The sequence below is a fragment of the Anastrepha obliqua genome, chromosome 1 (genome assembly GCF_027943255.1).
Source record: "Anastrepha obliqua isolate idAnaObli1 chromosome 1, idAnaObli1_1.0, whole genome shotgun sequence".
Classification (NCBI taxonomy): domain Eukaryota; kingdom Metazoa; phylum Arthropoda; class Insecta; order Diptera; family Tephritidae; genus Anastrepha; species Anastrepha obliqua.
Window position 1 is genome coordinate 117,465,331 of NC_072892.1, and position 25,410 is coordinate 117,490,740.

The 25,410-nt window shown below is 38.9% G+C and overlaps 2 protein-coding genes across 2 annotated transcripts in view; one reads left to right on the forward strand and one right to left on the reverse strand.

Annotated features, from left to right (window-relative positions):
• The first annotated feature begins 4,001 nt into the window (after positions 1–4,001).
• On the forward strand, positions 4,002–13,548 carry LOC129253294 (eclosion hormone). The gene is made up of 3 exons (XM_054891598.1): positions 4,002–4,060; positions 13,137–13,271; positions 13,364–13,548. The coding sequence occupies exons 2-3, from the start codon at positions 13,154–13,156 to the stop codon at positions 13,546–13,548; spliced, it is 303 nt and encodes a 100-aa protein (XP_054747573.1). The 5' UTR covers positions 4,002–4,060; positions 13,137–13,153.
• Positions 13,549–20,384: 6,836 nt separating this feature from the next.
• LOC129235829 (peroxidase) overlaps positions 20,385–25,410 on the reverse strand; it is a 129,472-nt gene continuing 124,446 nt past the window's right edge. The window contains exons 7-10 of the mRNA XM_054869873.1: positions 23,245–24,175; positions 22,897–23,175; positions 21,251–21,347; positions 20,385–21,167 (exon numbers count right to left, since the gene is read on the reverse strand). Coding sequence (XP_054725848.1) covers positions 21,117–21,167; positions 21,251–21,347; positions 22,897–23,175; positions 23,245–24,175 — 1,358 coding nt within the window. The 3' untranslated portion in view covers positions 20,385–21,116. The remainder of the gene's footprint in view (positions 21,168–21,250; positions 21,348–22,896; positions 23,176–23,244; positions 24,176–25,410) is intronic.

Here is a 25,410-nt window from a genome sequence, read left to right on the forward strand (position 1 = left end):
CTCGTTACTAGTATTGATGACTTTGTCAACGTTTCTCAACACGGCAAAATAATTAGGTCGCACTCTAATCAATCTAATTTTTTTCATATTCTTTATTTATTGAATCTTTCTTGTATAAGAAACTAACAATAAGTTCAAGAAACGATGAACTTCGCTTTGGAAATCAGATGAAGAGGCAGATCTATATGTGTTTGCAGCGACAGCCAAGCTGCGCTCATGGCCTTAGAAGGCCCCCCAACCACATCAGGAGTAGTCGAGTCCTGTAAATCCAGGCTCGTAGCCTGATGCTAACATGGGTCCCGGGACACGTGGGTATCGTGGGTAACGATACATCTGACTCCGTTCTGCCACTCCCTTCTGCAGCCATCAAACCCACGGTTAGCAAATGGGCTACTACAACCCAAAAGCGAGCTTGGCAGGCTGAGCGAGGCTGCAGATGGACTAAACTGAAGATACCACTTCCTGTGCGTCTGCCCTTCGCTCGAATCAGGTCTTTGGCACTGATGTGTTAAGAAGCGACCACCTTAGCTCCTGGGCATCAGAAGATCTACTCTTATTTCTTCGGAGGTCGGGTTTATTTAAAAAAAATTAAAAGGAAATCCGAGTGCAGTACAATGGGCTTAATTGTGTCTGAGTGCTGTACTTGCTAGTTGTCCCGATAAAAAAAAATATGTTACCTTGCCAGTGCCAAGAAACTAATTATTTGTTCAAAGGAAATACATATGCACATGTATATGATTTAATCGGATTTGAATGAGATGGAAGCTAATGAGTGGAAGCAGCCAGAATGGTTTTTTTTTTTTGGAAGCGATGAAATTGAATGGGGGGATCCGGAAAGCCCTAGTGTCCAGGCTTCCTTCCGTTGCTGTTGAATGGCTGAGATAGTGCAGACTTGAAGATGTATTTTTTTCTAAATCGTGTGTGCACTTCACTTAGAAGTAAATTTCGCGCTAGTTTATTCTGGTGATACTCTAGCTTTTGTAGGTATTTTCTACTCCACAAAAGACAAACTTTTTGTACCACTCGTACTCTTGTGCTTTCGACATTTATTTATTCTTATTATTATGGGCATATTCAAAAGTATAAACCTTTGTGCCCATATTTAGGAACTTAGTCTAGAGTCTAGTCAGAAAAGGTTTCCAACTATTTCTATCGCGCGCTAAAGCTCTTAGTTCGCTTTATGATTTGCTTTATGATTTGCTCGTCCCTTTGCTGATTGTCCTTCTCCATGTTGTAGTCGGTCGCCCCCTATTTCTTCTTCCTTCCTTTTCATAATTTGCTTGTCAATTAGTTGTTGTTGTATTAAAGTCCATAGCTGCTGGTTGCTAATTGTTCTCGGCCACAATTGATAGTGATAGAAACCGTCACAAACCAAGCTTCGGAGCCATAAAGCAGCACTGTTTTGAGGCAAGCATTACAAATTTTTAATTTAGTATTTAGGAGCAAACCTCTTGTTCTCCAGATCTTATTTAAATTGGCAAAAGCACAACTGCCTTCTTAACCGGTTGGTGATGTCAATGACAGTACCCCTTTAGTAGTAATGTCTTCTACTAGATTGCCCCGAATATTAAAGTGAGCATCATTGCTGGTGCTGATTCGCATAGATTTAGTTTTATCGGTGTTGTTGAGGTTGAGACCCACATTCTCACATTCTTCCGCAGTATTGCTTGTGTTTGCTGTGTTTGAATATAAGCATGGCGATTTGATATGAAAACTAAATCATCGGCATACTCGGCATACCCATTAGATGTTAACAGTTTCTAGCACAGCATCCAGGGCTGTGAAAAATAAAAGCGGGGTCAAGGCACAACCCTATCTCACTCCACTAGTATACGAGAAGGGTCCGGCATACGAAGTGTAACCAATTAAAAAGGTCATAAATTTAGTTTGGAAAATTACTTTTATTCAATTCAAAGTAAAAATGTGTGAAAATAATAAAAAATTAAGACTCAATTAACTTTTGCACGATATGACCACCGTTCACATTGAAAATGGCCGTCATATGAATATGAGAGTCCAGAAACGAATCGCAAACTGAATGTGACTTGCAGGTAGTTTGGATAACTTGCGGACAGTGGCTTTTTTCAGCGCCTCGAAACCAGTGAATTTTTTAGTTCGGACCTTGCTTTCCAATATGGCCCAAAGGAAATAATCCATCGGATTCGAATTTGGTGAATTTTAGAGCCATTGTGTGGACGTTATAAAGTTTCTTAGCGTTGTTTTTTAGCCATTCTTGGTTCACTCGAGCTTTGTGAGACGATTCCGAGTTCTGGTGAAACGTCCATGCCCACGACTTCAAAGCAACCTTCAGAATAATTTCCCTATAATATTTCGCATTTGCCTTGACGTCAGGCTCGATGAAAACGAATATAGAGCGCCCATCTGCGCTTACAGCGGCCCAACTATTACTGTGGCGGGTGCTGCCTCCTGGTGGCCAATCGATGACTCAAATTCTCGTATAAACAGTGGGTCAAATAAACTCTATCGGCTTGGTAGTTTACGAATTGCTCAATTTGAAATATTTTCTCTTCAGAAAATACAATGTTTGGGAATTGACGGCCAAGCGAAACAACTCCTTCGCTCTCTCAAGTCTGACTTGTTGCAAATGCGAATCATGCGCCTTTTGGATTTTGTAAGGCTTGACTTTGAGATCATTTTTCAGTATGCGCCGGAAGCTACAGTCAGATATTTTCAATTCTTTCGCCATTTGATTGGCACTTCGTCGGAGGTTTCGCTTAAGTCGCTTCTTCACTTTTTGAACCATTTCACTTGACGTTGCAGTCTTTTGATGACCACCTCCATGACGTTTCGCGATGCTACCAATATCAGTGTAACGAGTATTGGTGCGATAAAACAAAAATTGGTTTACTTTAAGATGCTCGAGCACACGAACAATCCCTGGTTGTAATTTTGCAGTCAAATATAGGGTGGGCCATGTAAAATTTGCTCTTTGAATCGGCTATAAAACAAAAACTAATCAATATTTTTTCAAACTTTTTCTTTTATTTTGAAGATTAAACATTGTCATTTATGAATGAAAAATAATATCGTTCAAATGACTGTCACGACTGGCTTTACAGTAGGCCATTCGATCAACCCAATTGTTAAGCACCTTTTCAATTGTTTGGGGTCAAATTCCATGAATGGCAACTTCGATTTCGTGTTTTAAAGCATCAATCGTCTCTGGATAGTTCGCATAGCATTTGTCCCTAACGACTCCCCACAAAAAATAGTCCAACGGGCCTTAATCACTGGTCCAAGGCGGCCAATCGATATCGGAAATCAGAAAATAATAAGAAGACTCGCCACTTTGGAAATAGGTTTTCAATATTTCCCAATTTTGTTCAAGCTTATAGCGTCCCATTTCGTAAATGTCAAACCTTTAAGTAAATTATGAACACATTTGACATCTCATTTGTGTTACCAGTAGGTGGTTCAAAAAGCAAACGTTATATGACCCACCCTGTACAATGCAATCAAAGGCTTTCTTAAAATCTATGAAAGTTAGGTACAGGCTTGCATTTAGTTCAAATGACTGTTCAATCAATATTGTTAACAAAACTATAACTGACAGATTGCTCTGAAAAGTGTCACCTAAACTCTATACAGATACACATCCTTAGAAAAAAAATGTCTACAATAAGCCAAATTCGCGCTTTCGTTAAAACAAATAAAAGGTTCGGTTACCTTTTGAACAGCAGTTACATTTAATCAGTGCAAATATCTTAAAAATGATAGCTAATTGTTAAAGTGCCGCAAAGCGATGTCCTTTTTCATGTCCTGCTGTGAATTTCACTTAAACAAGTGGCCATCCTTCGTAGCTATAAAGGAAATGTAGCTAACTAACCAATGCAAATATTTCATTACAAGTAAGAAACAAACCCATACACGTCTTAATTGTAGCATTTCATTCATTTTGCGATTTGATGAGATTTCATTATAAATACCAGATGCATCGGCTGGCAATGACAACAGTCTTCAAAGCGAGTTTTTATCAAACACTTGTTAGCTCTTTACTCCAATCTGCACCAACAATTTGCGGCTGATTTGCTGAAATCAAGTAAGTAAAGTGTTGAGGCAAACGACTTGTGAATTTGAAATCGAATTTGAATAAAATCGGTAACAGGGAAAGGCGGTCAGTGCGAAATTCGTAAGGGCTGACGTCAAAGCTATTTTTATAAATGAATGAATGTATTTATATATTTTATGTGGTTATATATTTACGAGCGCACTTATGTAAAAGTATGAGTGAGAAAACAAGTGGTCAGCCGGTGATATCAACGCAGATAACCACGTGCCGAAAATACATACAAGTGATTAAAACTTTTGAGGGAGATGGCAAAGATGTGGTTAGTCTATTGTTTTTATTAAAGAGTTAAACAATAAAAAGTAGCCCATTCTAAGCAAAATGGATATTAGATATCAGAATTATCTTTCGGATATCGAAATTAAGGGCAAAAAGTTGTAAGAAATTAGAGCGAAAGTCTTGTAATTAAAATATTGTAAATATTTTTAGAATGTCTTCCAATACTATAGTAAATTTCAAACTAAATACAAACGTCCTTATATGACAATGCCGATTATTAAAGTGCTACCAAAGATTGGCATTTTATTTTGGTAAGTTTCAAGCGGTCTGCTGTAGCCGAAGGGGGTGGTGAATGGCTGTCATTCGGAAATGCACAGACATAAAATACCAAAAGATAGAAAAAGTTGTATCCAACAAGTTCGCAATCTCGGGCATGAAACACCAAATTATAGAAAAAGTTTTAGCTAATAGCGGTCGCCCCTCGGCGGACAATAGCAAGCTTCCGAGTGTATTTCTGCATGAGAAGGCTCCACATAAAGAACAACCATCTGCCGTAAAACTGTCCATCTATCTAGTCTTTCCATTTGTGGTTTTTTTTAAAGACGCACACCACAAATTGCAGAACGAGCTTGCCCAAACATCCAAAAAAGTAAGAGTAAGAGTAAGAGAATTTCAGGTTTTAGAAGTTATTAAAAATTACCGCCGGAGTTCTATTTCGGTGGTGGCAAATTGGTATTAATAATCGTCCAATCAGTTAAACTGTGTCAAAGAAATGCATTCACTTTTGAATCTTCCCGTGTCAGTGAGACATTAAACCGGACGAAGTGCCGAACACTTCACTGCTTCAGCTCCAAATAAGTCAAATCAGATAAATACCCGAAGTTGGCATTGCTTTCCAATATATTTAACAATCCTCTTATTATGGCAAATATATGCTAATACATTTAGTTATTGTGTTGCCATGACATTTTACCAGTGTCTTGATGCTAGAAAGATAAGACAGTAGGCCGGGTATATTTGTGGGGAGGCAAAAAAATCGCCCATTGCTCTGTGAAAATCATATTCTAGGGATCAAAATAAAAAACTTTGCCGAAGGAACCATACCTCTAAAACGAATTCTGATGTCCCCCAATTTGGGTCGAACTTTTTAGTTTCTTTTCTCATGTAATGGCCAAAAATGGTGATATTTTGAAATGATTGTATGGGGAACCCCCCAGGGGAGTTCCAGGGGGTGTGCCACTGGCATGGGTGGATCGGCCGTCTAAAATTAGTGGGGATCGGTCATACATTTGGACTCGATTGGAGCACTCTAAATGGGTCAAAGTGGGATTTTTCGTTCGACCCAAATTGGAGGGCATCAGAATTCGTTTTAGAGGTATGGTTCCTTCGGCAAAGTTTTTTATTTTGATCCCTAGAATACGATTTTCACAGAGCAATGAGCAATTTTTAAATCAACCCGCCCTATTAGACAGTTTGGGGAACTATCCTGACCAAATCTATGAGGTATTTTTACAATGCCCAGTGTCCTGAAAGGAATTGAGTTAGGTGGTAGTTTGTTCTGCCATGGTTCCTTTCCAACCAGGCCGTAAAGACAGGTATTAGTACAAGCGCCCATCTACTCTTAGGTGATCTGTTCCACCGGTCTTACCAGTGGGCGCTTTCCTTCTGTTACAATATATTTACGTTTTGCTCTACGAGTACCATCGTGTGCGAATAGCCTTACATATAATCTCTATATTTCGCTTGCCACACCGTATACCGAGCTTAGACCTCTAATGAAAGAAATTATATATTACGAAAGTCGTAGATAGTCTGCAAATAACTTAGCCGATGGGCGGATATTATTTTTTTTATCCAGAAGTTTTTATTCAATGCATCAGTCTAGATCGATGCCACGACTGAGCTGACTGCTCTACTACTATGAAGGATTCTTTTGCTGTGGCTAAGGTTACCGTCGTTTGGCATTATTCGTCCCAGACGGGACTACACATTCGATGCCTTCTTCACAGCATATTCTAGGTGCATTTTAAAGTCTAAACAACTATCGACCATCACCCCTAGGTACTTATTATGAAATTTTTAATTAATAGATACAGCCCCACCTTTACGAGGGTCGTACGTGCAAAGTTAGAGATATGGAACTACTGGCACATATCGCGGCGATGTTTAGTTAGGAGCATCTCTTTAAAGAACAAACACCAAGTTTCAGCCGGCATCGAGGAAGTCGAATGAATTTCCTTTTCCATCACTCCTCAGTAATTGTCGTCGAAAGTGAATGGAAATAAAATTCCAACTCATTTCACATGCCTCCTATTCTCCATAATTGGCTCCCTCGCATCCCTTGGACTATTATTTGCTCCCCAATTTGAAGGAATGGTTGGCGGGAGGAGGTGATTGCAGAAACGAATGACTATTTTACAGACTTGGACTAATCCTATTATTCGGAAAGGATCAACAAACTAGAACATATGGAAATAAATAAAACATCTGATCTTTCCTGAGTTACGATCAGTAAAATGGCTCCCAATTATTCTGATAATACAGGTAGGCACGCTTACTTTGCCAAATAGCAGTATTACCTAAAAGCATTTTTAACGTGCCGATTTACCACAGCGCAGTATTCTTTCTCCCGTCTCGCATCCCAAATGTTGGCCACAACTGCGTCGCAATTTGGCTAACCGTAAACAACAATTTTGAAAGACTCGCTAGAGGACTTCGGTCGGTATCTCGTGAATAGCTTTAGTAATGTTGGCTTCCAATGCCTCAATCGAAGCTAGTTTGCCCACAAAGCATTTCGACTTAACATAAAAGTCAAAATGTGTGATATCACACGGTTTTGGTGGCCAATGAACTGGTCCGAGACGAGAGATAAATTACTCACCGAAACAACGACGCAGTAAGTCCAATGTCTCACGGGCTATATGGCAAGTAGCGCCGCCCGCTGTCTTGTTCGAACCAAATGTTATGGAGATCACGGGCTTCAATTTTCCTCATCAAAAACTCGTTTATCGTAGAGCGATAGCGTTCGCCATTCATTGTTTCGTTGGCGCCAGCCTCCTTTTTGAAGAAATATGAGCCGATAATTCCTTCAGCCCATAGGCCGCACCAAACGGTTATTTTCAATGGATGTAATGGCTTCGGGGTGCTCTTCAGTCTAAATACGGCAAGTTTGCTTATTGACCTAGCCATTAAGCCAAAAATGGGCCTCATCGCTGAACAAAATTTGGGCATCAAACCTGTCAAAAGAGCACTATTGAAACAAGTACCTTCAATCTAATCACCCCTTATGATGCAAAAAGTCGATTGTTAAACGTGCTGGAAACTATGCCTCTTGGAAACAAAAACTTAGTCGGCATGACCCGACTAAACTGCAGCTCCTTCCTAATAGGAAAAAAGAAATAAGGACCGATGATGCCGCCAGCGCTTTATGAATTTCGCAAATAGATTTATTTTCAAAGTAAATTTCCACAATTTGGAAGCGTGGTTCTGTCGGTATGCGATTCATGATGACTTGGCAAACCTTAGGTTAGGTTAGGTTATGGTGGTAGTCTGTCTGTACGACCAACTCACTTAGACCTTACAGATCCGTTGCGATACCACTGTGCGACACGGAAACCTCATTTATTTATCTTCATGCAACCATTTTTATGAAGCTCAGGAGCTTCAGCTGTTACGCATGTGCTCCTCATGACCTATTGGCCTCTTGGATAATGTTGTTTTTGATTATTAATTTGCTCGTGACCATAGGTATCCCAGACTAGCAAATACAGCTCTCAGATACAATTAAGTCCATTGTACTGCCTTCGGGTTCCCTTTCTACTTTTCTTTAAATCTACTCGACCTCTGAAGAAATCTGAGTAGGTCTTGTGGTGCCACGGAGTCAAGGTCGTCGCTTCTTAACACATCAGTGCCGAAGACCTCACGCCTGATTCGAGCGAAGGCTGGACAGATGCACATAAAGTGGTCCGCCGTCTCATCCACGTGCTTTGTCCATGGAAAGTGGCCCGTCATCAGTCCAACCAGCTGCCTACAGACCCCTCTGCTGAGTGACACGAGGAACTGCGACAGTCGATCGGACATGACAGGTAACATCAGTTTTGCCTATCTGCAGTCTCTCTCAGCTTGCCAAGCTCGCTTCCGGGTTGTAGTAACCCATTTGCTAACCGTGGCTTTGATGACTGCAGAAGGGAGTGGCAAAACGGGCTCCGGGCCAAGGAAGTTGGCCTGAGAGCTCATTCAGGCTAAAGAGCCATGTTAGCATCGGGCTATTATTTTTACCGGCAGAGTTCAGCCTGGATTTACAGGACTCGACTATCATGACTGTCATGAGCGCAGCTTGGCTATCGCTGCAGACACATGTAGATCTGCTTCTCCATCTATTTTCCACAAAAAAGTGCATTGCTTCTTGAACAGCATACAGCTTGAAATACAGATGCATGCATTCCAAGAGCAAAGTGCAGTTTTGTCCCCAACAGAAATGTCAAAATAGTTTACCATTTTCAGCTGTAAAACCAAAGTTATCGATATCGATAAAAAACAACCGTTATGAGCCGCTGGGTTTAGCTGTATACCTACACCAATTACCTATTTAATTACTCGCCTTTTTGCTTCACTGTGTCTTAGGTTCTGCATTTAAAAACGTTTAATGTTTAGGAAGTTTTTTTCTGTTTGAAGCAAATAGAAAATATGTTTTACTATTATTATATTTCATTTAAATAAAGAAATGTGCTAATGATATTCGCATAACAAATGTATTTATAAATCAAAGAGTATTATTGCTTCACCATCGGGCACACATAAATACACACATATATATAATATATACATTTGCGTATGTGTATAAATATTTCGTACACTTGAATATTTCGCGTGCCTTTGTTCTGAATGGGAATTCCTATACAAGAACGTGCATGTGTATGTATTTACATATCCGCCTTAAACCGTTTTAATTGTCGTTTAATTTGCGATGACGCGCCTCTTAATTTAATTTGCCTTAAGCGCCGCACACAACAAATGACGCTTACGTTTGCGAAGTAGTTTTTAATACATGCGTGTGTATGTGTGTGTAAGTCTGCACTCAGTCGTGGCGCTTAAAATAAAATGGCCCGCAGGCGTGCGCAGACGCACTAAACCGGCTGGCGAGCGAGGTAACAATTGTGGCGCTTGGATAGCCATCTGCTTTTGTTATTCACTTCTACAACAGCTCATACATACTTACATACATACATACATAGGTACAAGTTTATCTGATTGTAAGTGGGTGCTGATTGCGCTTGCAAAGCTATTTAAAAGTGCTAAAGCAAGAAATATTTGCACAGATTTGTACATACAAACACATGCATAGACACAACAGCGCAAGAGTACCAAGCAACGGCAACGGGTACGAACATACATGCATACATACGTATCTACTTGCAGAAGTACGTAAGTGTGAATGCCTGTCAGATATTTAATCGCAACAAGAAGCTGTCAATTTGTTGCCGGCATTTTTACACTTCCTGTTTAATTGCCGGTTTCAATTTGTTGCTGTTTGCTTACTAGTGCGCGCACATGCGCTCTAAACTACGTACATATGTATATACCTTCCTCCACATGCGCTTGCCTATAGAACATTAATAATGTAGATTCATAATAATAATTTTTTTTCTTAATTCTGTGGGTAAATTCCCCAACTAGAGGCGCAGAATATTCCATAGACTTTAATAAACAAGAAATAAGGCAGAGGAAAATACTTCCTTATCAATGCACACGAATGTATATTGCCTTTATAAGGGAAATGTTTGCTTAGATGTTTTCCAGTGCGGATGTTTTCCTTCCTTATGCTAACTTTGTAGGACAAAATCATAGGCGCGTCTAAGTAGTGCAAATGTGAAGAAGTTGAAGGAGATATTTTTATATTTAAATATAAAAATTTGCATTTTCCTCGAGTTAATTCATTCGCCATCAAATACATCCACGGGATGCCTCCTGATGTCCTTCCTGCAAGCGAGCATAGTAAAATGTTCAGCAACCAATTGCTGCTGGGTTTCTATCGCAGGAAGCGCAAGAACCGTGCAGGCATTTGCTGGAGTCTTAGCCTCCTTCCAGGTGAGCCAGGTGACATCTCTTCGACTATACTGACGAGATCCAGGATCGAACATAATTAAGACTACCAAATCAGAACGTTTTCAGACAATGAATGGCATTCATCGGGAGTTTCTTAGCATCTTCTTAAATTCCCAATAATAGGCCCCGATATAGTCAATAGACATATGGGGTGGCAGCACGATACTAACCGCCTACTCACATACCCCTTAAACTCAATTTCCTCCTTAAACCCTCTTTCCGCCTACCTTTTGACCCAAACCTATCGAAACAGCATATTTTCTGGTCCTACCGTTAGATGAGATAGACCGGTGACGATCGGTGAATACACCGTATTGGCAGGGCTTGATGAACTGACCAATTCATCTTGGGCGCTATCGCGAATTTCGCCCGTAATCCGATAGAAGTCGGATTGTCCTCCACTTTTCTGATGGCCTCCTTGCATTCACATACTAATTTGTGCGCCGTTATTTCCTATTTATCAGTGATTAAAGCTTTAATAATTTTTCTTGAAAATGAGTGGCCATAAGAGTTTCAAATAGTTGCATTAATTTGCAATGCTGAGGACACGCACGCTTTTTTTGTGGTTTTAGTATGTCTTAGTTTCCATCATAAAATTCTTGCAGAGTCATTCAGTTTATCTACTCCCGCGCATTTGTACATCATAAGCCGTTTGCGCTAACAATTTGCTACAATTAGCGCCAGTGGAGTACAACTTAACCCTACCGAAGCCAATGCAGTAAAAATAAATTACATAAAACTTGAACATATGGGCTCCTACAAGAAAGTCTAATTGGATGAAATTTATTGGCATTATAAAAAAAAAATGTATGGGACTGCAACCTTATTCAAGTGATAACTGAAGCAGATTAAATGAGTTTTCTACTAATCCTAAAAAACATGTTTTACGCAGAATTAGCCCGATATGCAATCTTCATCATCATCATCATCAAGTAGCGATTACAGCTCAGGGGGAGCTTTGGCTTCGTCCACAATCATCTTCCAATCTGCACGGTTCATAGCAATAGACTTCAGCAGCTATGACTTGGACAAGCAAGGTTAACCTTGTATCGTTAGAGAGTGCTTAGCTTTGCCATCTTTAATCTCAAGAAGATCATTACCAACGTCTAATGGTAGTGACTGCTCCGAAAATTAATGTAGTCGCTTAGTATGCAGCTTTATTGAATAAAATTATAGAACTAAATTTTGAATTGTCTATAACAAAATGAGGATTAACTTCCAGTGCCATTTTTTCTATCTAATGAGAAGGTAATAGTATAAAACAAGCAACTATAATGGGTACTTATTTCCTAGGCAGGTGAAAACAACCTATTATTTTTCTTGATTGGCGTGATAACTGTTTGCGTTATTTTGGCCGAGTTTAGCAAAGCGCACCAGTCGTTTCTTTCTCGAGCTAAGCGGTGCCAGTTGGACACACCAAGTGAAGCCAAATCCTTCTCCACCTGATCTTTACAACGTAGGCGGGGCCTTCCTCTTTCTCTGCCACCCACAGCTGGTACCGCATCGAGTACTTTCAGAGCCGGAGCGTTTGTATGCATTCGTACGACATAGTCCAACCAACCCACCTTAAAACAACTGTCATTCGGGTAATATTATTGTGCCTCCTTCATGGATTCAGAATATTTGTCTGAGTACAACTTCCTTCCTACAGAGCAAAGCTCATAAATCACAGGCTGAGGCGTACATTTTAGTCGCCTCTTACGACAGGTATCTGTTATCGCGTGAAAATTCTAACAGTCACAAAGGGTTTGAAATTCAAAACCCAAAGAATAGTATATACGCACAAAACCTCGACTCGACTAGAATGGCCACACATTTTTAGTTCAATAAAGTTCAGTAAAAAAAAAAATGTTTTAGCTTTTCCCAAATATGTTATTGAACATTTTAACTGGTGCAACCGGCGTCCACATAACGTTTCCTGCTAGACTTTCGAAGAGCTGTTGAACTTAAAAGGGTGCTAAGGGAAGGGCCAGACTGTTGCTTAGACTCCGTACTTCGAGCAGAGTCAGTAGTCCAGCTTAAGGGACAAGATTAACCTCAAGAGTAAGCAATCTGTGTATCAGAGAGGACCAATTTATTCGACCCATACTTAAAAAGCGTCAATCGAGCTCAATGCATTAGCGTTTTCGCAAAGTGTCAGCAAAGCCAGCATGGGTTAATTTGTGCTACAGAAAAAGCCGAAACAACGCAACGCCGCGCCTGCGCACGACCAGCATCGTATCAAGCGACATTGATGCGGTGCTTTTTCTCTTTGTCGTTGAGATACTTGCGTTAATTTCGTTTCGCTGTCTTGGGTTTGATGCCGATGCCTTTGTCTTAACGCCTATTTGGCGCGAACACACGCCATCGCTGCTATCAACTCGTTACGTCTGCGCGCCAATCGTGAGATCGAACGCATGCGCCGAGATTAAAAAGCAGGCATCGAACAGATTTTATAATTATTTAATGAAGTGCTGTGCAGGTGTAAAAGACGCTTGAAAATTCACCAGATTGCCGATTCAACTCATATGTTGGTTTCAAATCCTAAAAAGGGCATTTCCCAAAAGAAACGATAATTGTAAGGCAATCGAATGGATGCACGCGCAAGGACACTATTTATAAAAGATATAGAAGAATGCAATAGAAATTCAAAATTTCGTTATATAAGAAATAAATATCTAGAAAAAATATATAATAATTTTTTAAGTAAATTTTTTAATAATTAGAACTCTTTTCGCTGTTTCAGCTCCATCAGAAGAAAAAATGTTCGCTACCACCAAATCCACTGCTCTCTTCGCTGTCATCGCCATTGCTCTACACTGTGTGCTCTTCCCAGCTGTTGATGGCGTGCCATCTATCGGTCATTATGGCAAACGTTTTGGTGCGTATACATACATACATGCAGAATTAAGAGAGCTAAAAGCATTTATTTATTTTGTTGTTTTCCTTCTTTCTTTCTTTTTTCATCCACAGACACCATGTCTGGCATCGACTTCATTCAAATTTGTCTCAACAACTGCGCCCAATGCAAGAAAATGTTCGGCGACTACTTCCAAGGTCAAGCATGCGCTGAATCCTGCCTCAAATTCAAAGGCAAGGCCATACCCGACTGCGAGGATATCGGTTCTATTGCACCCTTTCTAAATGCGCTCGAATAGAGAGTGAAACTCGTGCATGCCGAATCTCACGCCCATAGCCAATAGATAATTTCGCTGTCATCGCCTTCACTTACTCACTAAGCCACTGAGCGATTTATGTGTGTGATCGCCTCTCACATCCGCACTGCCTACACACGCACCTTATTTTTGGTTAAAATGCTGGTTTTGGGCATGCTTGTGTATATGTATATGTGTATTTTGTGTTATTGTTGCGTGCCGATTGCGCTGGTAGTTGGTGAACTTTGGTACCACACTACGAATTCGGAGCGTCTGTGTGACGTACGCATCTTATTTGGGTCATTGTCGGCATGATCGTCGGCAACGACGCTCCGATAATCGTCCGCTGGCTACGCATTGCATCTTTTATGAAATTAATAAAACATAAAATCGACTTGTACCTCGACGTTTCTAAAGTCTTGCGGTTTGGTCGAACGTACACATACATAAAAGCCCTGAAAAATACTCATGAGTCACATTGTATCGGAAAGTTCCTAAATCATCAAATCGTAGTATTATATTTATGTAGTTATTTAATGTGAATACCTAGCGAATATGTATTATATATGTATAATTATTTATAAATGTATTTGTGTGCACGTGTGTAGAATTATTCACGCTATATGGAAAATAAATAGCAAAATTTACAACGGAATACCACTAAACAATGAATTTGTTTTAAATATTTTTTTTTGGTGAATTTCCGAAAGGAAGTACAGAGTGATTAAAATGTAATATTATTGGTGAATCGTAAAGCTTCTTCCACAATCTTTAGTTGCTTGAAAATTCACAATGTTCTTTAATTGAGCTCTGACAATAGAATGATATTTTTATTAAAACGAAAAGTAAGCAAAGACAACCGTCGTAATGATTTAATGGAAATGTATTGCTATTTCACCTTTTACAATGTAACACATTATCTCCCGGCGTTATTTCTAAAAAACTTGCTTTTGGTATCGGGGCGAATAAAAAAAAGAGGTTGTTTGTAAAGTCGGTTTAGTTAACGTGACAACGATAGTTTAACGTGACAATCTCATAAGAAAATACTGATGCAATGGTTGCATTTTTTCAAAAGAAAATTATTAATTTTATTTGTTTGATGGACATTTTGCATGGATATAGAGAAGGAGGTAAATGGAATCGCAATGAAATTGATCAAGTTACATTTACACAAACGTGAAAAATGACGAAACATTTATCAAATTCATAAAAGATATGTTCAATTTCGATTGTGCATCAGACGTTAATAAGTCAACAACACTAAGAGGCAACATCATCGATGTGACTTGTTCAATACACATTACACTCGAAACACTCCCTTTAATTTCCTACTTTTCCTATCATCGTCCTATTCTCAACAGAGAAATGGTTCATTACCATGCACACAGGAAGAAGGCATATGCAAATAACGGGTGATTTTTTAGCTATTATCTTTTTAAACAGTTGGTTTAAACAGCTAACGCACGTTTCGTGTTTAATTTTACTGTCAAACATATTCAGTTTGGTCTATAATTTAACCATGAATCGTCTTAAAAACGAACAACGCTTGCAAAATACTGAATTTTATTATAAAAATGCGTGTTCTGTTAAGAATGCTTATCGCGCGCTTCTTCCATTTTATGGTCAGTTTGATCGACCCACTGAAGCGGCTATTGGACACACCAAGTGAAACCAAGTCCTTCTCCACCTGATCTTTCCAACGCAGAGGAGGTCTTCCACTTCCTCTGCTACCACTAGCTGGTACCGCATCGAATACTTTCAGAGCCGGAGCGTTTGTATCCATTCGGACGACATGACCCAGCCAACGGCTACATACACACCGAATATTGTTAAATAAAACACAAAACAATTTTTTAATTATCAAAATTTAATTTTTCGCCTTCAAAATAGGCTCCAAACGAAGCAATGAACGCATGTCAATGATTAGTCCAGTCATCAACGCACCTTTTAAACGCGATTGAAGAGATCTTCTTCAGCTCCATCAGCGAATGATCCTTAATGGCCTCTATCGACTCAAAGCGGCGGTTGCAGAGTGTGAAAACGTCACAGGAGGCTAAATCCGGTGAATACGGTGGTTATTCGATGACATTTGTCGAGTTTTTGGTGAAAAAAGTTTTCCAAATATGGGCTTTGTGGGACGGTCGGTTATCATGATCCATGATCAAGTATGTCTTCAGCCACCTTAGAAATTAAGTTCTCTTGGAACGAGTCGAGCAGACACGCGCCTCATGCACAATTGATAAGGTCACGTGCTACCTCCCTCAAACTTAAGTGTTGGTTTTCCAGCACCATTTCCTTGACTTTGTCGACGTTTTCGTCCGTTGAACACGTTGAGGGACGACCAGATCGGGTTAAATCTTCCACGACTTCTCGGCCCTCTACAAAAGTCGTATACCACTCATAGACGCGTGTTTTTGATAAAGCTTTCTCGATATAGGCTTTCTGCAACACTTTCAATGATTCGGCGCACGAAATCTCGTCCAAAACACAAAATTTAAGACAAATTCCTTGTTTGATATTTTTATCCCTAGTAAAAATAGCAGAGCACACCTGCGCTTGACTAATATAATTAAATGCCAAAAACAAGCTAATTGACAGGTCACTCTCAAACTATGCGACACTATAGAGGACAGTTGTACCAACTCCAACCAATTCCAGCAAAATAAATATAGACATACCTATGTGTAACGCGCGCTTTTTAAATGAACAATTCCTGATATTTTTTGACAGAATGTATAAAAGCACAGGGATACCATTTTTTTTACCAAGTTTAGTTACTGTCTATTAAACATTTAACTTTATCTTTCTTTTAGCCATTGGCTTTTTACTTAAATAACGCTAGTTAGTGAATGCTTTTGGCAAAAAATAAAAAGTAAAGTGTCACTGAATCATTTTTCTGATTTTCTATTTAAAAATTCCAAACGTTAAGAAAATTATTCTTATTTGTTCATAAAAAAACATAAATTTTTACTTCACGACATATTCGTCTGGGGTATGTAAATTCTGAGACTATCATTAGAGTAACAAGCACAAACCTTTTTTAAATTGTTATTTTATTTATCTTAATTGCAGATTTAACTTCGATTTCGCATATCTATGATGATATGCTTGGTCACATGATTTTTGGTCACAGTCAGAGGACTGGCCCTATGCTCCAACTTGGAATGCTAGGAATTGATGATTGGATGAATGAATGTGCATCGTGCGGCACGAAGTGGCGAGAATGTATGCAGTGACAGCAAGTGACAGCAAGCATCTCAATCTATCACAGCATTTCAGGCATCAGTTTAATAACAAAAACTCAACTGAGTGCTTACAATGCTTAATTGAGGTAATGGAGGTAATTGAATACATTCATGCCTTTTTAACTTCACAGTTTGAAACCACTATCGAAATTGCACAAAGTTTTTGTATTTTTTAATTTTTTTTTTTTTTTTTTGCCTAAAACATGCCTTTATGCCGAATCAGAACCATACAAAAAATTTTTAAATACTGATTCGTACTGAAAGTATTCGTACAAAAATTTCATAACCATTGCTTGACATTTTTAAAATTTAGTGACTGGAGTAAATCTATCTCTGCACTTGTTTTCGACTTGTTATAGTTTTAAAAACGGACTTCGATTTGCAACAACGAGTTTGTATTAAATTTTGCACTAAAAATGGATTCAATTATGCGAAAATCTTAGAAATGTTCGGTAGCCCCTTTTGTAATGATACTCTAAGAAAGCAGCCGTTTATGAGTAGCAGGAAGACATCGTGAATCCATCGTGGATGACGAATGTAGCGGCAGGCCTTCGACATGGAAAACGGATGAAAATAACAATAAAATGAAAGAACAATTGATCAATAAACAGAAATTAACCATCAGAGAGCTGACTTTAACATTGTTTATGGATCCGTCTGGACCTTTGTAGTTAATCATTTGGGTTTGAGGAAAAATGTGTTTCAAAGAACCTGAATTTCATGATCGCGAGAGACCGCGTTGATATCGCTAAAGTCATGATTTCAAAAGCTGAATCCGAAGGCGATGATATCAATTTTAGGGAATAAACTGATTTCTGAATATGTTCCGGGAACTAGGGGGAAGGGGAGCGCGTTCAGATAGTCAAATAGATGATTTTCAAGGCTGAATCCGACCCAACATTCATCGAATGCAATATTACTGGGGACTGGTGAGTTTATGAGTAGACACGCAATCCGGATATCAGGCAAGTTAGTGGGAAGCTCCGAATGAACCAAGACAAAAAACAAACAAAGTCGTTTCCAACGCGCGCGGGTCGATTTTGGCACCCTGTGGCAGCCATTTTGTTTTGGTGACATCTGTCAAATCTTTTGTTTATTATTCAGTTGTTTATGCCAAATCATCATGGCAAGTTAGACGATTGAACAGCACGTTCAAATGATAAAATTTTGTTATCAAAATGAGTGTTCATTAACGCAAACATTGCGTGCATTGCGCCCATTTTTCTGTAGACGTGGTGGCCCTTCGACTCTTCAACGTTTGGTGGCCAAATTTGAGACGACCGGGTCAGTAAACAATCAGCCACCACCCGTACGTTCAAGGAACGCAAGATCAGCCGAGAACATTGCCGCGGTCCGTGAAAGTGTACAGCAGAACCCGAGGCAGACTATTCCTAGCCGTGCACAAGAACTTGGCCTTTCGCAGACTTCAACTTGGCGAATTTTGCGTCGTGACTTGGGCCTACATCCGCATAAGATCCAACTGACCCAGGAGCTCAAAGTTGATGACCATAGACAACGCCATTTGTTCGCTGACTGGGCTTCGAATCGTTTGGAAGATAATCCCACTTTTGGGCGAAAATCATCTTTAGTGACGATGCGCATTTTTGGATGAATGGCTGTGTTAACAAACAAAATTGCCGTATATGGGGCGACACCAATCCACACGAGGTTCACCAGGTGATAATGCATCCTCAAAAAGTTACCGTTTGGTGTGGATTTTGGGCCAGCGGCGTCATTGGTCCGTACTTTTTTGAAAACGACATTGGGTAGGCGGTCACCGTCAACAGCGAGCGCTACACAACGATGATAACCGATTTCTTATGGCCCATATTGAACCATATGGATCTAGACGACATGTGGTTCCAGCAGGACGGCGCTACGTGCCACACAGAAAACGCCACGATTGACATTCTCAACATCTATCCGCCCTTATTGAAAACCCCTTTAGATATTTGTCCTGCGCCACAAAACATCAGAACTTCGTCAAACAGACAACCTAATTTAATATCTGTAAGTTTATCAGTGCGAGTTAAGAATATATGGCATTAACGTTAGTTAATAATTTTCTGTCAATGTGGAAGGACTTAGTAGCGAATGCTTTAGTTTATAAGTGCAATAATCATTTATAATTACACTGATCGGCAAAAATTAACTTTATTTTAACATCATCACATGGGAAACAGGTGATGAAACACTTTGTCAGCCATAACTTTTTTGTTTTTATGCGGCAGGAACTTTTTTATAAAGCAAAAAATCCGAGACTTTACTTGAGCTACGAGTACAACTAAAAATTATGATTTTCTGGAGTATTTGACTTGTAGATGGTTTCTTGCAAGCGTGTAACAAAAACCTCCCAACATACGAGGTCTCCACTTGCCCTGGACGACTCCAATACCCACAAATATTACAAATGTAGTTTTCACAGAACCATAATTTTCGTGGTGGATTTTAATGTTGTCCGGTTCGCATTCGAAATCGAAGTCTATTTTGGTAATTTTTCACTTTCTACTTAGCAGCAGTCGAAGCAGAAACCATTGAACTGCGTCAGCTATAGAATCAAAACACTGTCCCAAAATCCCGTCGTCAACGATTGAGATATCGAGATCTTCGCATTCTCTGTGACATATACAGTTGTCAGATTTGAGGTCAAGTGTTCTCTCTATAACTCAAGCACGCTCTGGATATCAGTCACCAGATCGCACTCTTTGTTCTTACAAGAAAACGTCCCTATCTTGAAACCTTCTTTAAGCCGCCAAACTTTCTGGTAGAACATTCTGTCGTTTTTCCTCTTGGCCAGCATCTCAAGCTACTCGCACTCAGGTATTTCAACGTCTCGTTTCTTCATTCTAATAATACGAGCCCTCGGTAGCTTTCACACATGGCTCGCGTTGCACCCAATCGCAGCGTGGCCATATAGGCAGCATCCTTTCTTTCCATGGCAGCATGACATTCCTCCCCATACCATTTTTTTTCAGCCTCGCCGGAATACGATTTCATCTTCGGCGGTACGTAGAGAACGAGAAATGTTGCTCCATTGCTCGAGCATTGCCTTATTAATAGAATATTAACCGAAATTATGCAAATACATTTGCTGATTGATGGGATTGTAGAGAGATTGTTAAGAAATTCAGCTGATTCAGGTTCGAAGTGGTTCGAATCATCATGGTTTTGTGATTCTTGAGCCATCTTTGCAGAAGTATTTGTAAAGCTGTTGAAGAAGGAACTGTGAGAAATTGAAATGGTTGCTGATACCTCCAAACTAATATACTTCAACACAAAATTGATCCCAGAGATTCTACCGATGAAACAGTTTTAGAATATATGCAATCCCTCAAATGTGTCACGAATCTGAAAGACCATTACATTTTATCTAATCTTTGTCAACTACATTCCTTACTCTGCATTTTTAATGTTTATGGTCCCTTTCAAGGTTATATTATATTTAAAAATTAATTCATTTCTCGCGCAAAATTATTACACAAATTTAACATATCTTCATTTTTTTCTGTATGTACTCATAAAAAAAAGGAGATTATTTTTATACAATATTTGCTTAAGAAATTTTCACTATTTATAATTAATATGTATGTACATAAGTAGTTATCAAAAAACTTAAAAATTTCACACAGTTGAACAAAAAATTATATACTAAGAAAATTGGAAATGCAGTTGGGCACTGATGCAAGAAATGCTAAGAAAATTGCATCAAAGCCTAGGCCAGCGATGAATACTTGTATGTATATGGTATTTATATGAGTACTTATGACATCCTCTGTATGTAATACGTGTATATGGGGTGAAGAAGGAAAAAATTATATTATGCGCTCGAAACCAACAGTGAAGGTGAATTTTCGAAAGACTTCAACTTGATGTCTAATGATATGATAATTGAAAGCGGCAGAAATATTTGTATGCCAGTAGCCTTAACATGGCCACATGATTGGAAATAATTTAAAATATCATATTTTAATGAAATGCACATAAATGATTTCGAAGTAAGAAAAAGAATTGGACAGCGCAAATGCGAAAATATTCTGGCACTTAATTCTAACGGAAGGCAGTGACTTAGAGAGTTATGTATGTATGGTGTTGTCAAGTAAAATAAAAAAAAAAAAAACAGAATATAGTACATCTTACTCGCTGCATCTTTGAATGATTTTGTTTGAGAATTTTTTTTAGTAACTAAAATGCCCAAAGCTTCAATACTTAATGTTAAGTTTCTAGAATGAAAACAATAAGTTCGAAAAATGTATGTATCTCGCCCTTCCTTCCTCCTTTCAGCTTCGTAAATTTTGCGCTACTCTCCGTACTTCCAAGTTTCGTTGTCTATTTCTTCTTGAAGTTTAGCAATGTGTCGGGTATTTCGTTGATAAAGTTCTAAAAAAACAAAAACAAGAATTTTTAGTATTGTAACATAACATTAGTTGCTTTTTTCTTCTTCTTACCGAAGTTCTACTTACATAAACCGGATGACCCACATCGGCACTAGAGTAATCGGCCCACTTCGTCAGGTCTATGGATGGAATTATACCGCTCTTGCATGGCACTCGGGGATTGCTATAAATCACAAATATAAAATAGTCATAATTAAATTAAGTATAATAATAAAAATAATAATAATAGTAAGAATTCCAATAGCTAAACCGATATTCCCAAAATAAGATTCGGATAAAAATTCAGTCCTACAGTATATATTAGTATCTTAAAATACAAAGCAAAAGTATTTCTACAACAAGTTCCAAAACATATTATATATTGAAGCAGCTTTACCAAACACCAAACAATTGAATAATTAGTCACCGTTTGGTCATCATCCTCCTTCTTTGCCAGTGAATTCTTAATTCTTAATTTTCCAGAATCATAATATGAAGTGATGAACTTCGAATTTTTTTGCTTTCAAAGCCTTCATTTTAGTTGTTGTTGTTGTTATTGTGTATATATTCATTCTAATTGAAAAAGCTTTCTTTTTTCGCCCGAATTATGATTATTCAGTTAAAAATAAAATCGAAAATTTTTAAGAGTGGCAACTCTACTCTTGTTTAATATAAACATCTCTAAGCAGCTTTCCTTCACAGCTCGAATTCTAATTATTCAATGGAAAATAACTTAGACAATTTTTTTAAGTGGCAACTCTGCTAAATTTTTTGTTGAATTTAAGTATTACTAAACACGTTTATTTATAACTCGAGTTTTAATTAATCTACTAAAAATAACTTTGAACATTTTTAGGAGTGGCAACTCTACTAAATTTTTACTTTAATACAAATATTATGTTTCTAAACAGCCTTCGTTTATTGCTTGACTTCTAATTATTCAATTAAAAATAATTTAGACATTTTTTAAAGGCGACAACTCTACTACTTTTGTTTAACTTAAGTATTTCTAAGCAGCTTTTGTTTATGGCTTGAATTGTAATTAATCAATTAAAAATAATTTTGAAAATGTTTAAGAGTGGCAATCCTACTAAAATTTGTTGAACCTAAGTATTTTTAAACACCTTTGAAAATTGTTAAAAGTAGCAACTCTACTAAATTTTTGTTTCATTTAAATATTTCTAAACAGGTTTTTGTTTGATGTACATATTATTTTCTTTCTCTTACTCAGTTATTTATTGTATGGATGGCAACCCTATTCAGCAATATATAACAAGTTAACTTTCTCTAAGGTTTTCGTTTGATACCAATGTTGTAATATACCTATTACGTAACTACTATATTTAATTAGTTGTAAGTGGCAAGCCTATTGCAGGTGGCAACCCTATTTAAAAATATTTCAGTATTCTATTGCTCATAAATACTTTCGTTTAACACCTACTATATATAGCAACATTTTCAGTAGCTCACATATTTAATTTTTAATTTTTAGATTGATGTCAACCCTATTCTAAAACTCACTCACAACTTTCATTAGATGTCAATATATTATATATATCACCACTTTGCAGAGAAGTGAAGCTTTTAAGCTTCCACAACCTCCTTTTTCCGAATGCAACGGTGTGATATGTATTATTATTTTAATTCAATCGACCGACTACTTCTCGAATTTTACGAGCACAATAGTAGCCTCTAACTATAAAAAAATTACCTATATTCGCTTGACAACTTACATTTCATGATCGGGCAACACCATCGGATAAATTTGAATGGTATCGATAAGGTCAGTGTTGTCACATATCAGACGAGATAATTTCGCCTTGCGTAGCTCCTGCAGTTGTTCGGGCGTGAACGAAGATGGCTGGTTGGGGAGCTCGTACCAAAAGCGGTCGCCACGTCGTGAGTAGCTCATTTGTGTTGCAATAATGCAGGCAAAGGCTGGTCCCAACATAGAACCCGGCAAGGGCTTTTCTGAAACACCGCCTGACCACAGATCAATGTCAGCTGGATGTCTGCAACAGAAAAATTAAAATATTGAAACAACTGCTAAAATCCATAAAATTCATGATGTGTATATTTACTCGAAAATACTCTCATAGCGCAGAATTGTATCGTTTGGCATTGAGCCGAACATTTCCTCCCACGCGGTCGACGTGGGCAGACCACAGAACTTCCTAAACTCCATGTAGCCGGGTAAGCCGAATTCACGTCCACGTTGCATATTGAATGCTACCAAATCCAAGCCAAAACGTGCACCCTCCTTCTTGAATAGATGATTCGTCACTTCTTGCGTAATCGAGTCATCCATAGCCTGCGCTACTTGATTCATCAACCCCATAAAATATTCGTCCAGCACACCAGCACGATACAAATCGTACGGTCGGCGAATCAAATCAGATAAACGTTTTGAGGCAATAAATTTATGCGCCTTCGACCAACGCTCCACAGCAGTGGGTAGCAGTGAGTGTCCGAAGCGGAAGGCAGCACCAGCGAAAGCATCAATAATACCAGGATTCACTTTGGGATCATAACCATCCCAGTAACCATCTTTCTGCAGCACCAAACCAAATTTCTCCATTACCTCCTTGCCCAGCAATATCGGCAAGAATTCATTGTACGTTACGTGTTGTACAATGGCAATGGTGATGCGACGCGCCTCTTGAAACAACGTTTCGTCGTCCCAATGTTTATTGATCTGCGCCAAGCCAGTGGCAATGCGATTGTGTTCACGCGCCATAAGCGTGTGCATGCACGTCAGCACTAACTGCTCGTTCACACGAATCTCACCAGCTTCAAAACAGAACATACTCTTGTTGGGACGCGTGCAACCCTCGTCGGGTATGTCGAGTTTCAATGGCAACAAGTCCTTGAGTCCATACTCCTGGAAAACGGGATTCATGCGTAGTAGGCCACCATAGCCGGTGCGGAGTTTACGATCAAATTTCTCATTAATGCCGTACACAGTGTTGGCGTCAATGACACCAGTGAGAGTGTTGAATTGCTGGCGGGAGCCTATAGGATGAAAATAAGATTAATTGCTGAAAAATTCTCTCACAAAACTTATGATCTATTGTGGCGAATGCTCCAATTGAACTTCCTTATAGCTTGCGCTTATCTGATTTGTATGGTCACAAGTTCGCTCTTACGACAGTCAAGTTACCGATAATTATCTATATACTTATATGTATGGGGATATCACAGGCAATTCTTCCTTTAAGTCGATTTTTTACAACATGAATTTTAACACTTAAACAGAGCTATGTCAAGTCTTTCGCTAGTTATGTCTAAACTTTCAATTTTTGTGTGTGTATTTCTGCCAGGAAAAAGGATCTCATAAAAGAATCATATGCCGTTCGGAGACGGCTTAAAACCCTTTCATTTCCCTTCATTTGTAGAAAGCAGCAAGACACACACCACGAAATTGAGGTCAAGTTCAGCCAAAGACCCAACAAAGGCCCAACGACGAGTCGAAAAGAAACCAGACGAGCTGCGATAATAGAATTGCTTCGCCCCAGGGATGACTCTTAGGAATTAACTAAGTGACTTGGCTGCAAAAAATAAACCCTAGAAGGGAAAACATATTTCAGCAGCATTACCGGCAGGAATTTCACAACATCCTTTTCTGCCACTTTTACTCACATTTAAGGCCATCTGCATGCCCGGACTGCGATCCCCTCTGTCATTGCGTACGGGATGTAGTTGAAGCAAAGATCAACCTAAATCCTCATTACACTAGGGATGGTTCTAAAGATCACTATCATGGAAGTGATGACTACAATAGATAAAGAAAAGGCGGCTTGTGCATATAGGCGCTACAGGTCAGGCCTGCAGCAGGTTATTGCAGCTTGTGAAGATTGAAATGAATAATTTTTAACTAGTGACATTTGAACTTCTATTGTACCAAGATGAGTGGTTTAACAACCAAATACAGTCTAATACTTTTTGGCTTGATATGGAGTTGCATTGTGACCGAGTGCCAGAAGAATACGGCAGATAAGCTCGAACCCCACCATTGTGGTTAGTGTGTCCATTCCCCACTGCCAATTGCTACCGTAAATGCTTTTATAGTGTTGATTTGATCCGTTGTGCTTTTGAGCATATCGGGTCACATCGTCGGCGGCAGGTATTCACTTTAAAAACAACGGACGCTGCACCAAAATGTAGAATGAGTTTACATTTAAAGTTGAAAGACTATCCGCGATGAAATTACCCAGGTCACTTACGGTAAACTAAATCATAAGCATTCT

Excerpts from the sequence above, each read along its gene's own strand:
- LOC129253294 (XM_054891598.1), top strand. The coding sequence starts at position 13,154 with ATGTTCGCTACCACCAAATCCACTGCTCTCTTCGCTGTCATCGCCATT. Across the intron at positions 13,272-13,363 it reads TCATTATGGCAAACGTTTTG|ACACCATGTCTGGCATCGAC; the intron begins GTGCGTATACAT and ends TTTCATCCACAG.